At 43.0% G+C, this 16,262-nt stretch overlaps 1 protein-coding gene across 1 annotated transcript; it reads left to right on the forward strand.

Moving 5' to 3' along the window:
• The first annotated feature begins 5,231 nt into the window (after window positions 1–5,231).
• Window positions 5,232–10,676, forward strand: LOC131676084 (uncharacterized). The gene has a single exon (XM_058955212.1). The coding sequence runs from the start codon at window positions 5,232–5,234 to the stop codon at window positions 10,674–10,676; it is 5,445 nt and encodes a 1,814-aa protein (XP_058811195.1).
• The last annotated feature ends 5,586 nt before the right edge of the window (window positions 10,677–16,262 follow it).

Here is a 16,262-nt window from a genome sequence, read left to right on the forward strand (position 1 = left end):
GCTTTTTATTGAAATATCACTATATTAGCGAGTGATTCATCAGTTTATTGTTGTGTATACTCAACTAAGTTGTTTGCGGAGTTTTGGCCAATTGATAGATACTACTAGGCGGTTACGGTAGAATGGTTTCTTGATTCCTTGAGTTATTTAGAGAAAATTATGCCAGTGCGGTTAGCCGGCATCCTGTTAGGAAAGTCTCATTGTACAGATTCCAAATTACTACATATTTCATTTTGCTCATGCTTTTTACAGTCAACAGATTTCTTCCATTCGACATTTTCTTTTTTAGTCCCTAGTCTTTGTGTTCATGTTTAAGTTTGTTGTTGTTAAACTAATCATTCTACAATTTTTTAGTCGACTTAAATGTGGTTTATTTAGTTTGACAATCATTCCATTTGTTGACCTAGTTCTTCAGCGGTATACATGCTCAATTGTCAATAGCCGAGCAGCAACACCTGCTCAACAAAGTGTTTTGGTTGTAAACCGCAGGCCGTTTTTGGTTTATGTGATTGGTTGCAAGGTTTATTGCGTCGATTCGAAGGCTTCGAATTTTTATGTTTCAATATTGATAAATCATTTTTCCTAAATGTACAAGTGTTTTAAGCATCGAGGGTTCCCGACGGGTTGAATTATACTCCATCCAGCAAGCTGAGTTCAATCAAACAAACGGGACACTGATAAACCAAAACGTTTTTACAGAAAGAATCAGTTACTACGTGTTATGTTCTACCATATCGTATCGATCCTTTATCAATTATGTCGAATTAACGGGGCAAGTGACGTTTTGAAAAAACGAGCAGCCGCCCTCTATCAGAACAGCAACTACACATATAATTATTCATATTATTTATGAACAAAATTTGTCTGCAATGAACCAAGTCAATATCAGCAGATTCATCAACGTTACAAAAACCTTTGACATACCCTAGGAACATATGAAACGATTAATTTAAAAATCGTATGTAAACTTAACGAATATCAAAGAGCTGTCAATTTCTAATCACGTTTCACGTCGTTATCTGCGAATGGTTTTCTTTTCTCGAATTTCTCTTTGTTCTTAATTTACGTCCACAACTTCTACTCTGAAGATTAGAAAAAGCCATAGTCGTGGAAGACGGTTACTAGAAGAGTCCGTAGTATCAATCAGCTAAAAGAAACAAAAAACTACAATCAAAAGATTGACTACACTAAGCAGAAGTAAGCGAAGGAATTTGAATTAGAGAACAAGAAAACAAAAGTGCTTTTTGTAAATTATATTATAAACATATACGATACAACTTGTAATAAGGATGAAATCTAACAACTGCTAGATGCGAGATTTGTATAAATAGCTTAGCCCAGGAAGAGTAAAAACTTATAAGAACGATAAGCAACACAATGTAAGCCTTTCCCCTCTATTACGTACCCGAAACTAATAAATTGGGCAACTGTCTTTCGAGGCTGGAAGTCAGACAACGGTTTGCAGAAGCAGTCGCTCCAATTATTCATACTAAACGTTTCTATACGCCCCTTTGTCATCCTATCAGTTCCGATAACTGTGCTAAACACACAATAAAATTAAGCAAATAACAAACATGATGTTAATCATAGCGTAAAGCATGAAACAAGCGGTAGTGTTTAATAATTCAGAATTAAATATCTAGCAAAAAAACGTAAGAGTGTAAGTGACAAACCAAAGACTTATAAGTAATTTATAATAAAAAGCAAACGAATCGAAACTTGTGAAAACCCTTAAACATACACTCACACATCCAGAAATGTAAAATCAATACTACGAATAATCAATTACTACTGGACGGAACTAAAAATACTACAGCTTTTGGCTGGCGGGAGTGTCAGGATCATGTTTCGTACAGATGTAGCCAAAACAAAAAAATCACACATACACACAAAGAAATCTCAAAAAATTGTCCCTCTGGAGGGAGGAGAAGAAGGAGGAATCTGTCTGACCTACGTTTCGTTCCATAATTCAACCACTGGAGGAAGCACAAATCTCGTGGCAAAGTGATAGATTACAGTTACTCAATTGTGTATATTTATTAAACTATTAGCGGTTAAACCATGTTTTGAGCCTGCTGAAAACGAAATGTCTTGTCTAAAGTGCCCATATCACTTTCCCTGCGTGATCGGTAAGCGACAGTTTGTGCTGCCTTAGTGGTTCGGTTCTGAAACGACCTTTCCCCCCTTGCCAGGCGGGTTTCTCTTCAACACTCTTGATATTTTCTTCCTATTTATTTAAACATATTGTTTACTTTTTCCAATCAAGCATACGCAAAGCATGTGTGTCCTCAGCTTCTTGAGTATGATCGCTCATTTCTTGAGGGAACAAGAAAACGAACGTAATGAAAGAGGAGGATATTTTTTACTGTGAGGAAAGAGTCGTTGAAGCAAAGTGCATAAAGCAACTGCTGGTCACTCAGCGTATAGGAAGCGTTTATAGTTCAGTGGCGATCCTCACACTCAAAAAATCGTAATTTAAGTGATTGAAGAAATTCGGTGTCTTTTTTGTAGCGAAAGCAACAAACAGAAAACAATGAAAGGAGCAAGTAAAACAAGAATAAAGCGAAATGGCAAAAGAACGGGAGGGAGAAACAGAGAGAAGCAAGTGAAACAAGAGTAACAAATTTTGTTGTAAGTAGGAAAACTAATAATTTTATATATTGTATTGTGTTTGTAGTAGGAGAACAAAAACTATATAAAATGCCTAAGACTAGAAGAAAAATTAAAATAAATAAAAGGAAAAATAATGAAAAAAAAATGGGATAGTGAAAATAATGGAAACATTTGATGGATCAATAAAAAATCGAAAAATATTAACTGAATGTATTCATTTCAATCAGAACGCTACTGATTGATGTTTCATTTTGATATTATTTGTGTGAATATTCAATCCGATCATGCCGACTATCCACAATACCCTCTGAAAGGTACTTCCAGTGTTCTGGACAGCGGCCGTTGGTTATTTGACGGTGAAACCCTGGATTAAAAAATGGACGATTAGCGATGGAGCCCAAATATATGCCAGATGTCAGGATCGAACAATCACAATACACCCTACAAGACGGATACATCTTCGACTTCGCTAACGCGCAGATACTTAAGCAAATAGAAAACCAGGAGAGCAGAATGACGGCTGAAATGTTTCATATCAAAATGCTGCGGGAAGATAAAACAGTAAACCTCCAGAATGAATATGGAACGTTCTGCACAACGTATGACGGGCTGATAACCAAGCTTCAGCAGTGTGTGAAAAGCAAGGAATAGGACAAATCGTTCGCCAGTCGGTAGAAGACTTGAATGAATGGAGTGTGTTTAGGACGAATTTATGTGAGTTTGGATGTTGTGAATGCATTTCTAATCATTTGTGAATTATTGTAATTTGATGTGAATAATGTTTTGAAATAAATGTTTGTAGGGGTCTGACAATGGCTGAAGCGTATTAGTCCGAAACGTTGCATAAATGGACTCTAAGAAAACTGGAGCAAGATAATTACTCCGGTGATCCTAAATATAGTTCGGAAACTCAACGTATACCCACTAGACCGGCAACAATTTTGAATTTTTTCGGAACACTGTTAAATCAAACGGTAATTGGCTTTACATACCATTTGTTAAATATGAGCTTTTTCCGATAACTCTAGTTTACTCAAAAGAGTTTTCAAGTTTGTATGCATGTTTGAAATATATGAAAAATTGGCAATAGAAACAATAAATTCAGTAAAAATGACAGTATCATCTTGTGCATCCCAAAATCTGTAAATATATAGCTTAAGGTGTAAGGATCAACTTTGCCGAAGCCTGCCAATTGAACCTATTTTGCAGTAAAAAGATATTCTCATATAAAGTTATGTATTGCCTCTCTTTCTCGCACATGCTTAGAATAGGAAATTTCAAAAAAAATCCGTTTGTCTTCAAAATTAAATAACTTTGTCGGGGAACCTCCAATCAATATACATTCTTCAACAAAACAGTTCGTTATAAAAAAAACTACGCCACCGTAAGTTTTGAGGTAGGCAGAATTACTGTGGAATTTTTTATTGGAATTTGATTTTTAATTTCTGATTTTCCATATATTTCACCATAGAAACTTCTAAAGTCTTGTGAGTGAACTAGAGCTATAGGAAAAATCTCATATTTGGCAGATGGTTTGTAGAGCTAATTGCCAATTGATTTAGGAGTGTTCCGAAAAAAGTTAAAAAAAGTTGCCGGTCTAATACCCACCCATAAGTATGAGGATTTCCAAATTGATTCGTATTAACGCTTGTTATTATACTGCCACCTGGTGGTGGGTCGACCGGTGAATCATCAATAAATATACCAATAAGCTAAATTTAGAAAACAATTAACACCTCTGTCGGTTTGTTTACAGCAGAAAGCAGTGCAATATCTACGACGGTTAGTAATTACCTCCATCTCCATCCCGGACCGAAGAAGTCCGTCATCCTGGCGCACCTTCTATCGGCCGGATGCAGTCGAGCTTCCATATCCATCATTCTAGAGAAATATTAGAGCAGGGATGTCAGGTAATGTTTTTTTGAAACTGCACAGCATATGTGCAAATCTGTGTGTTGCCAACACTGCAAGCACCTAGTTTTGCTCGGGTACCGGGCTTCCAAGGAAACAGCAAAAAACAAACCGCAGGAGGCGAAGGTGAAAATTTTTCCTATTTTTTTGATTCTGAAGAAATAATTCCTTCGAACAAGAAGCCAATTCGTTTTACTCTGAATAATTATAATTATAATAAAAACTAGTAATAATTATTTTCAATCCACTTTTGATGAATCCAGTACTTGTATATACTGTCCGGGAATAAGTGAAATTGGTATACTGTTCCCAGCACACCAGCTACACTGAGCCTATTCAGATTCCTGCAGGTGAGCACTGTCCCGCTGTTTGCTACCAGGAAGTAGCCTACATTTTGGTCCTTCTTCCGCAGGTGAGCACTGTCCCGCTGTTTGCTACCAGGAAGTAGCCTACATTTTGGTCCTTCTTCCGCAGGTGAGCACTGTCCCGCTGTTTGCTACCAGGAAGTAGCCTACATTTTGGTCCTTCTTCCGCAGGTGAGCACTGTCCCGCTGTTTGCTACCAGGAAGTAGCCTACATTTTGGTCCTTCGAATGCCAATTGCCAGTTTATATGGAAGAACAATTACGTCGCTCTAGCAGAAAAAACCAAGGCGCAATTCCCAAGCGGTTAGAAAGTTTTATAGTTGAAATTCCGAAGCACAGCAACATGATACGCACTCCACCAAGCCAACTGAATCCAAATGTCCAAGACGGGGAAAAAGGTGCAGACAATCAGGACAAAGTACCAGAAAATGAATCTGTTGTCTCTGACGTATCGAAAAGAGGTACATCGCGAAGCAGCATAACTGACAGCCAAATCAAGCTCTTAGATCTAGAGGAGGAAAATGAGGAGGCGGAACTGCGTGCTTCTATTGAACAAGACAGGATTGTAGCCGAACAGAAACTAGCCGAATTGCAGATTCAGCATGACCTGGCACTGAAGACGGAACAAAGGAAAGCTGCGTTTCTGAAGCGACAACGTGAGCGAAATTTGAGAAAGGTTGAGCTGCTGTCTAGATCGAGTACCTCGAGCAGATCGAGTGTGTACACTAATGCGTCTAAGCGTGTTGAAGAGTGGGTTGCTGAGGCAGAAAAGGTAAGGCCACACAACGAATATGAAGAATCATCCCACCGGATGGATCATGCATTTTCACGAGAAACCGAAGTACGGAATACGTCGACACCTGGCGTAAGAAACGCGACAGCACCCGAGCCTGGGGGGAACGAAATCTTGTCTCAGGCCTTTAAAGCGTTGCAGAGTCGAAACATGAAAGACCTGCCCTCGTTTTCGGGTGACGTAATGGAATGGACGATTTTCGAAAGCGAATTTAAAACGTCAACTAAGGAATATAAACTAACTGATCGCGATAACCTGAGACGGTTGAACAAAGCGTTGCAAGGTAAAGCGCGCAAGACTGTGGAATCACTGCTTGCATCCCCTGAGAATGTGCAGCAGATTATACGAATGTTGCAGTCAAACTTCGGACGCACCGAATGGGTGGTGGCAAATAGACTGGAAGCGCTAAGAAACCTGGAGATCGTAAAAGAAGGTAACATCGAATCTTTCCGTGCCTTTTATAATGCGGTAATTGGTACCAAGGTTGCGATGACCAACGCGAAGGCGGATAACTACCTGATGAATCCCGAACTCATCTCTCACCTGGCTGATAAACTGCCTGCTTTCAGCAAACAGATGTGGGTTCGGCATAAGGCCGCTTTGATGAAAGAAGGCGTCACTATCGAGTTTAACACTTTCTCGCGTTGGTTGGAGGATGAAATGGACAACCAACTTGCTAGTCTCAATCCTGTATTTAGCGCCAAGAAGGCCAGCTACCAGCTCAAACCGAAACCGATGGTTCTGAATGTCAACTGTCGCGAAGATGAAGGAACAAAGATTTGTCCTTTGTGCTCGGCAAATTCTCACGTTGGTCTAGACAAGTGTGAACAGTTTCATAAGCTGTCTGTTGCTCAACGTCGGTCTGCTGCTAATTCCTGCAAAGTCTGTTACATCTGCCTGAAGTCAGACCACTCCAGAAGAAACTGCAAGTCCGAGAAGAAATGTTCAATCTGCAAGAAGAATCATCACGAGTTAGTCCACTCCGACGATTCTGCGAGGAACTCGAAGTACACCCGTACGAACACGTATAATAGTCAGCAGAATGTATGCAATGTCCATGGCAAAAATATGAATACACTGCTCCGAGTAGGAAAGGTGAGGATCCAAGGTCCGAGAGGTACAGCAGAATTATTTGCACTTTTCGATGAAGGTTCGTCTCTGTCGATGATGGATGCTGCAGTTGCGGAGAATATTGGATTGCGAGGACCGATCGCTCCTGTGTCCTATCGTTGGACTAATGGTACTTTGCACAAGGAAGAACAGTCGATGATGCTGTCGTTTCGCATTTCCGGACCATCGGAGCAAGCGAAATGGTATAACGTTAGCAATATCCAAACTGTGCAGAATATCGCTCTACCTCCGGTGAAATTCGACGTTGCGAATATCAAGCGATTGTATCCTATGTTAGACGATGATAAATTAGTTGCGATCCAGGATGCCTGTCCCTGTATACTGATTGGCTCGAATAATGCGGGCCTGATTGTACCTCTGAAGACGGTGCAATATTCGCTTCAAGGCTTGCAATTGACTCGTTGTCACCTGGGATGGACGATCCATGGAGTAATAGATCCGACCATTGCTGGATCGAATAAACATCATGCATTCCTGTGCTCAGAAAATGATGACATTGAACTTACTGATCTGGTGAAGAAAATGTACAAAGTTGAAAATTTTGGGATTTCTGGTCAGATGGCGAAAATAGCCGATGAAGATCAGCGTGCACTAGATATCATGAACCGCACGATCAAACGGCGTGGGGAACGATTCGAGGTAGGCCAGATTTACAAATACAACAACTTTGACTTCCCGGATAGCAAACCACAAGCGCTACGTCGGCTCCAGATTATCGAAAAGAAAATGGACTCAAACCCCGATTTCGCTGAGCGATACTGCAACAAAATTCAAGACTACGTTGATAAGGGGTACGCTAGGAAATTGGAACCTGAAGAAATAGCTGAAACATCGAACACCTGGTACCTGCCACACTTCAGTGTGGTGAGCTCCGAGAAGTTCCGTTTGGTCATGGATGCCAAAGCAAAGTCACATGGGTTTTCTCTGAACGATCTGTTACTGAAGGGTCCCGATTTAGTTCCACCACTGATTGCGATTCTGATCCGCGCCAGAATGAAAAGGATTGCTTTCGTCGCGGATATCAAGGAAATGTTTCACCAAGTACTCATCCGTAGAGAAGATCAAGACTCCCAACGTTTCCTGTGGCGTGGTATGAACCGTATGGACCCTCCCAGCGTGTACGTTATGATGGTGATGATATTTGGCGCTGTTTCGTCTCCGTCGATGGCGCAATTCATTAAGAACTTCAACGCGAAAGAGCTTGAAGAAAAGTACCCTGGTGTTGAACGAGCTGTCGTCAAACAACATTATGTGGACGATTATTTTGATTGTGCTGACACGGAGGAAGCGGCAATCGAAATGGTTCAGCGTGTGATAAAGGTACACGAACAAGGTGGATTCAAGCTGCTAAAGTTCTCGTCGAACTCCAGAGCTGTGTTGGATTCACTCGATCCTGAAATAGTAGCGGAACAGAAACAGGATGGTATTCGTGTCCTCGGAATCAAGTGGGACCTGCAGTCCGATGAATTTGTATTTCCATTGAATTTTCCAAAACTGGATGCGTTGTATCGGACCGGAAAAGCGGTGCCTACGAAGCGGCAACTGTTGAAATTTATGATGGGCATCTTTGACCCGCTAAGTTTACTCAGTCCTGTTACGATTCAACTGAAGTTCATCTTTCAAGAACTGTGGCGGCTGCAGTCCGGATGGGATGATGAAATTCCGGACGGTCTTGTTCCCAGATGGATGGAGTGGTTAAATGAAACTGCAAAGCTAGGAGAAATACGACTGCCAAGATACTACTATCCAACGGTACCGTCATTCGATAATGTGGAATTACACGCTTTCTGTGACGCGAGTGATAAGGCCTTCGCTTGTGTGATCTACATGGTTCATCGTCGAGAGGGTAAGTCACACGTTGCTTTGGTTTATGCAAAATCAAGGGTAGCGCCCCTGAAGGCACAAACCGTGCCGCGATTGGAACTGCAAGGATGCGTTCTGGCCAGCCAAATGATCCATGTACTGCAGTCTGAGCTGACGATAGAAGTCAAGAAGATTTTCTTCTGGAGTGACTCGAAGATCTGTTTGAGTTGGCTGAAGACAAATCAAAAACTGACGGCATACGTTGGTGCTCGCGTTATGCAAATCAAAGAGAATGGTCACGGCGTAGAGTTGTGGCATTGGCTTCCGTCGCAGCTGAACGTGACCGATTTGGCTACGAAGTGGTCTAAGTTTGGCAGCATGCTAGAATGGGTTCGTGGTCCAGACTTCATTTATCGTGATAGTGTCAACTGGCCGAATTACGAACCGTTGGAGATGTCTTCTACAGAGCTTGTGAGTTTCCACTCGGAACTGGATTGCACGGAGCAGGTGTGTTGCGGTGCATTCGCTGAAGAATTGATTGATCTTCCTGATATTGCGCGGTTCTCTGACTTCAATCGATTGGTTAGATCAACCGCATACTACCTGAAGATGAGAAAACTTTTAGCATTGCCGAAATGCGAAAAACCCAAACGATTGACGATAACTATGAAAGACATAGTAGATGCTAGAAGTGCATGGTATAAGAAGGTACAGTCTGAAATTTTCGGTGCAGAGTTGCGCAGCTTGATGAAGATCGGTTTCGTGAAGAGTAGCAGTCGCCTAAGAACATATTCACCATTTCTACACGATGGAATCATCCGTATGAAAGGCCGTATTCAAGATCACAACAAACCATTCGAAGTGAACAACCCTGTCATTCTTCCTGATAACCACCCGTTCTCAACATTGCTCATCCGTATGTATCATATTGCCAATGCACATCAGGGATTAGAGACCGTCGTTAACAGTATTAAAGAACGTCACCGCATTTTGAAGATTCGTTCGCAAGTAAAGAAGTACACGATGTCCTGTGTGAAGTGTCGAGAGCTAAGAGCAAAACCAGCCGTTCCGCAGATGGGCATCTTGCCAATGGAGCGCACAACGCCGTTCGTGTATCCATTTACCTCTACGGGCATCGATTACTTCGGGCCGATGGCTGTGAAGGTCGGCCGTCGTGTCGAGAAAAGGTGGGTAGTGCTGTTTACTTGCATGACGTCAAGAGCAGTACATTTGGAGGTGGTCCCATCACTCGATACAAGCAGCTGTATAATGGCAATTCGCTGCTTCATGTCGATTCGTGGACTGCCACAGTGCATCATGACTGATAATGGGACCAACTTCACCGGTGCTAACCAAGCGTTGAAGACACTGGTGAAGACGCTGGATCATCCACAGATTGAAGAATCATTGAGTGTTAGAGGTGTTCAATGGAAGTTTATACCGCCTGGTGCTCCTCATTTTGGAGGCTGCTGGGAGCGATTGGTACGTTCCGTTAAAACTGCTCTTCGTGCGATGTTGCAGGAACGACAACCCACCGACTTGGTGCTACGTACTGCTTTGTGCGAGGCAATGAACACAGTAAACAACCGACCGTTGACGCATGTTGCAGATGACCCGTTGGATCCAGAACCGTTGACACCGAACATGTTGCTGCTAGGACGAAACAATACAATCCAATTCGACCATGATTTCGATGAACGAGACCTAAGCTGCCGTGCTGCGTATAAGCATGCTCAGATTTACGCGGATCGTTTCTGGCGTAGATGGGTTGCAGAGTATCGTCCGGAGCTGATCCGAAGTCGCAAGTGGCCTGACAGCAGAAGCTATCACGACTACAAAGTTGGTGACATCGTGATGATAGTAGATGAAAGTTTGCATCGTGGTACCTGGCCAAAAGGTGTGGTGGAAAAGGTCTATCGTGGTCCGGACGGGAAGGTTAGGACATTGTTGGTCAGAACGATGAAGTCAACCTACAAGCGTCCAGTCAGTAAGATTGTTTTGCTGCAAGCCATCAGTTCGGTTCCTGGCCTGGAGAATGTTGCCAACACTGCAAGCACCTAGTTTTGCTCGGGTACCGGGCTTCCAAGGAAACAGCAAAAAACAAACCGCAGGAGGCGAAGGTGAAAATTTTTCCTATTTTTTTGATTCTGAAGAAATAATTCCTTCGAACAAGAAGCCAATTCGTTTTACTCTGAATAATTATAATTATAATAAAAACTAGTAATAATTATTTTCAATCCACTTTTGATGAATCCAGTACTTGTATATACTGTCCGGGAATAAGTGAAATTGGTATACTGTTCCCAGCACACCAGCTACACTGAGCCTATTCAGATTCCTGCAGGTGAGCACTGTCCCGCTGTTTGCTACCAGGAAGTAGCCTACATTTTGGTCCTTCTTCCGCAGGTGAGCACTGTCCCGCTGTTTGCTACCAGGAAGTAGCCTACACTGTGCTTGGAAAATAAGTTTTGTCACAAAACAAGAAGTTGCGACCTTTTTTAAGTTCGTTGAGGCACGAAGGATGTCCTATAACAGTGCATTATGTGCCTTATTATGTTATCTATGCATTATAACAGAAAACTGAAAATTTGTAGTTCAAAAAATCTGTGCAGTTTATTGAAACAGATTACCTGTGCACCTGGCATCGCTAGAGAGATGTGAGAGCATCGAGCGCAAGCTCTGACCGTACGAAAGGGGCGGCAAGAACGATGAAGCGGAAAGCAACATGGCCAAATTCTTCCGCTTTTTGGGCCGACCAGACGGTTGAAAAATGTTTGGCCAACATAGATATCGCCACGAGGAAACGGAAGGAAGTCGATGTCGGCCTCGCGCAAGCAGCAAACTAAAAACAGCAGCTGAAGGTGCTCGTCAAGGATGTCTTTCCTTCAAAGCGCAACGTTCCTGGAAGAATTCGTTGCAGGTCGTTGGCAATGATCCTTAGCTGGCAGGAGTATAACTAAATTTAAGCAGCACTATTTTGTAAATTTTGACAACTGTCAGAACCCAGCCGGTTGCCAAATTTTCTTCCTGCCGGACGTGGTTGTGATTATGGTCAACGAGGCGTATCTGATGCTAGGTGGCAATGACACGGCCGGTCCCAGGAAGGTAATGAGCAGAGTTGTAAAGTAAATCTTCCACACAAAGCTCCTAAAAATGGCCTTCTTGTGGCTGATAATCAGTGAGAAGGATATGTCAGCTAGTTTTTCTTCGCAATTTGCAGTCAACGGGGAGGTGCACGGTACGAATTGCTTACAGGAAGTTGCGGCCTTCATTAGGAACTCGAAGAACGATGTTTTGGTCGCTGAAGGAAATGGAGCATTTGAAGATCCCAGTCGTCCTAAGGAACCTGCCCCATCTACACCCACTTGAAAATTTCTGGGCGAACCTGAAGCGGAATATCTATTCGAACAATTGCATGGTGAAACCCGAAAAGGAACTGATCATTAAGGCGACAAAAGAGTTCAAGTGTATGCCAACATTGTTCTTTTCGATGGCTATGGCCAAAGTCATGGCTATCTATCGTAAGGTCGCCCGGCAGGGAGCGTTCCTTTATTTAAATCATTCATTCGTGCAGAAATCAATGAAAATTTGTTGTGTTTGGATATCGATAAAATCGATTTTTTTCGACCATCCGAAAATAAATTGTCTGTTTTCTAATGCAAGTTTTAATTGGAATTGATCGGTCAGCAACCCGGTCAGCGTGGCAAGCAGAAAGTTAGCAAAAGTTGAGCAAAGCGAAATTGATGCTGGCAGAGTTTCTGCGAGCATTTTACGCGATTTGTGCGAGAATTCTGGCAACGAATTCGCTCAAATGCAACAACCGTTTCTGACAGAAGCGGTTAAACCAACCGATGCTGCTCACTTTTATCCAGAATCGAGCCAGAAATGTACGGCCAAGATCTCTGCACGCTTCCTGCCTCATCTTTGTCAGATGTTTTGCTCGATTCGTGCTAAATTCTACCAGGTAGGAATTGCCAGGATCTTTGCACAGTTCATGACCGAGTTCAGCCAAGGTTTAGCTCGGTTTCTATCAAAATTTACCAGAAAACGCGAGCGAAACCGAGTTCGCCCTAGCTCAACTAAGGGTGTTTACAGAGTGGCGGCGAGAAGCTGAGCTGGCGCTGGAACTGACATTAGAATGCGAGATGCGAGAAACCTGCTTGCTGCAAACCAAATGGGTGATGTCAGAGTGAAAGCCGAGCGGATCGGCGCCGACTGCCCGCTTTCACTCTGACAGGCTTCATTTAATATGCTGCAAGCAGGTTTCTCGCATCTCGCACTCTAATGTCAGTACCAGCCCCAGCTCAGCTTCTCGCCGCCACTCTGTAAGCACCCTAACCCGACAGGATACGCGCAGAAATCTGACAGGACTGCCAAACCAAGACTTACAGAAATCTAGCAGAGTGGTCTCTGCCAGAAAATTTGCTCACTGGGAATCGCTATACGGGACTTGTGTGCAAACTTGAATACAATGGTGAATCACGCATGCGAACCTGTATGCGATGGTGATTTTCAACGTATTTTCATTTAAACGTTTACACAGGTTTTTCGGGAAAGTTTGTTCTAGCTTATATGTCTGTTCGCTGTGTCTAGATGAATCCATTGACTACGATCGATTTCTGTCCAGTATTGTTATTTCATTTTTTTATTCCCGAACTCTGCACTTAATGGCATTTGTTATGTGTGTATCAATTGTTGTAACGAAATCTTTAGGAAAATGCATGCATATATATATATTCGAGTGTGTAAACCCACCTATGTCTGCGATCCATGTTTATGAAGTCATCTTGGAATCAAATCTTCCGTCTGTCGTGTCGCCGAGCCGTTCTACGCTGCTCCAAGAAGCATTTCCTCATCGCCGACGATGCAGCGTCATAGTCTAATACGGATGCCTCCTGAGGAACGACACGCTAGGACGAGTTGCACCTCCACTTTCCGGGGGAGCAACCTTTGTTCTCTTGGCCCGCCGAGTTAACCGTGATCCTCAGCGGCTTCTGATTCGCGAAACTACGTTCCGCCTTCTCCCGGAGCGTAACATGTTACACCACCGGGGGTGGGCGTAGCGTAGTTGGTAAATTGCCTGTACGCAGCGCACCTGGGTTCGAGTCCCGACCCCGCACATAGGGTTAGAAATTTTCCATAAGAGATTTTTCTAACCCGAAGAGGCGAATGACCTTAAGGTAAAAACCTCTATAATCGAAATAAAAAAAATGTTACACCACCAGCCTCGCTTGAGCGCCGTCTTGCTGGTGGCGAAACAACACCCGATTAGTTTTTTCCGGATTGTTCTCGATCACGCGGTCGCGTTCATTCATACCGCATCGGATTCCCACGGCCCGCAACCCCTATCCGCACCGTTTTCGGCTGGTTCATTCCGTTTGATGCCATCGCGTGGGTGGACTTTTCTAGCCACAAATCACCATACGCACGATCGATGCCAGCTATTTTTTTTTTTTTTCAATTCGTTTATTTGATAAGGCAGGTTTGCGTTAGCTTAAGGGTGCCAATTTTGTTTTGTTTTACATTTCAAATTACTTAAAACTAGGGGCTTACATATTGATTTTTGAAATTAAACTAAGGCTAATTTATAGCTATACATATACACAAGGGGGTAGTATAATTTTCGTAAGATTAGAGGGGTCATTTAGTTTTTATGGCAATATGGTTTGACATTTTTAGCAATGAGATTATTGGAGCAAATAATGTTTAACTAAGGGGGAAAATTTTTACGACTATCTTAAAAGTAGAAATAATTAGAGGGCGTGATTAAATTTTGTAAAGATTCGGAGACATTAATTAGAGTTATTTTATGTGGTAGTAGAGTTGGGCATTTTCAACGAGATCATATAATATAATAGTTAAAACTAGAAAAGGCAAGAAGAGCTAAATGCTTCATGAAGATATTTGGGGGGGAAGGGGTGTTACTTCTGTGTATAAGAGTCAGGGGAAGTAGGGTGGACAAACATGGCAGGGGGAGAACATTATTTCAGTTTCAGACTTCGGGAGATCAACGGATGGATTACAGAATCAGGGTGGTCTTCATCAGGAAGAATCATGTACTGGGACGCCGGGTGGTCGTTCTCGAGATGGCAGGGGTTTCTCCAGACGATTTCGTAGTGCGGCTCAGATGTTGATCGGCTACATTTCGAGTTGTGCGTGTGATGTTCGTGCTTTAGGTCCCGTGTTTGTTGGCTCATTCGACAGGGATGTTTTGTGTCGCCTTGGAGTCGCATCAAACCATCGTGGGTGTATGGTACAGGTGGAAGAGAGTGCTTCTGAGAATGATAAGGAAAAAGGGGCAGTTAAAGTTGGATATTGATGGTTTTTATGAAGGTGTATATAAGGGACATATAGAGGACATCGCGGCTTGCCACCACATCTCGAACCGGGACGTTGGGTGGTCTTCCTCGGGCCCGGAGGGTGTCCATAAGCCGAGACCTGGCGGAACTGTACTCGGTGCACGCCCAGACTATGTGCTCTATATCGTGATAACCGTCGCCACAAGCGCAGATACCACTCTCCACGAGCCCAATACGTCGGAGATGTGCATCCAGCGTGTAATGGTTCGCCATGAGTCGGGACATCACACGAATGAAGTCACGACCCACATCCATCCCCTTGAACCAAGGTTTCGTCGATACCTTAGGGACTATCGAATGTAGCCACCTTCCTAGCTCCCCATTGCTCCACGAGGTTTGCCAACTTTCGAGGGTTCTCTGATGAGTAATACTGAAAAATTCGTGGAAGCAAATTGGTCTTTCAAAAACGTCACCTTCAATGGCACCCACCTTAGCTAAGGAGTCCGCCTTCTCATTGCCCGGAATGGAGCAATGAGAAGGGACCCACACCAAGGTAATCTGGAAAGATTTGTCAGATAAAGCACTCAGTAGCTCCCGTATTTTCCCCAAAAAATACGAGGAATGCTTTCCATGTTTCATCGAGCGAATAGCGTCAATAGAACTCAGACTATCCGAGACTATGAAGTAATGGTCTGCGGGTAATGTGTCAATGACTCCAAGGGTATACTGAATAGCAGCTAGTTCTGCGGCGTAAACTGAAGCAGGGTCACTGAGTTTGTAGGAGGCGGTGAACTTTTGATTGAAAATACCGAAGCCAGTGGACCCTTCGAGGTTTGATCCGTCAGTATAAAACATCTTAGAACAGTCGACTTCTCGGAATTTATTATAAAAAATATTTGGAACCACTTGTGGGCGTATATGGTCCGGAATTCCAATAATCTCATCTTTCATGGATGTGTCGAAGAAAACAGTAGATTCAGAAGTATTTATGAAATGCACACGGTTGGGATTGTAAGAAGAAGGATTAATATTTTGCGCCATGTAGTCAAAGTACAGGGACATAAAACGGGTCTGAGAATTGAGCTCAACAAGCCTTTCGAAATTTTCAATCACCAACGGGTTCAAGATATCGCATCGAATGAGCAATCGATATGAGAGTTCCCAAAATCGATTTTTCAGCGGGAGAACGCCCGACAGGACTTCGAGACTCATCGTATGGGTCGACTGCATGCACCCTAAGGCGATACGCAAACAACGATACTGAATTCTTTCGAGTTTGATTAAATGTATGTTCGCGGCGGATCGAAAGCAGAAGCATCCGTATTCCAGTACCGACAGTATCGTTGTT

Source organism: Topomyia yanbarensis, chromosome 1 (genome assembly GCF_030247195.1).
Source record: "Topomyia yanbarensis strain Yona2022 chromosome 1, ASM3024719v1, whole genome shotgun sequence".
NCBI classification, from domain to species: domain Eukaryota; kingdom Metazoa; phylum Arthropoda; class Insecta; order Diptera; family Culicidae; genus Topomyia; species Topomyia yanbarensis.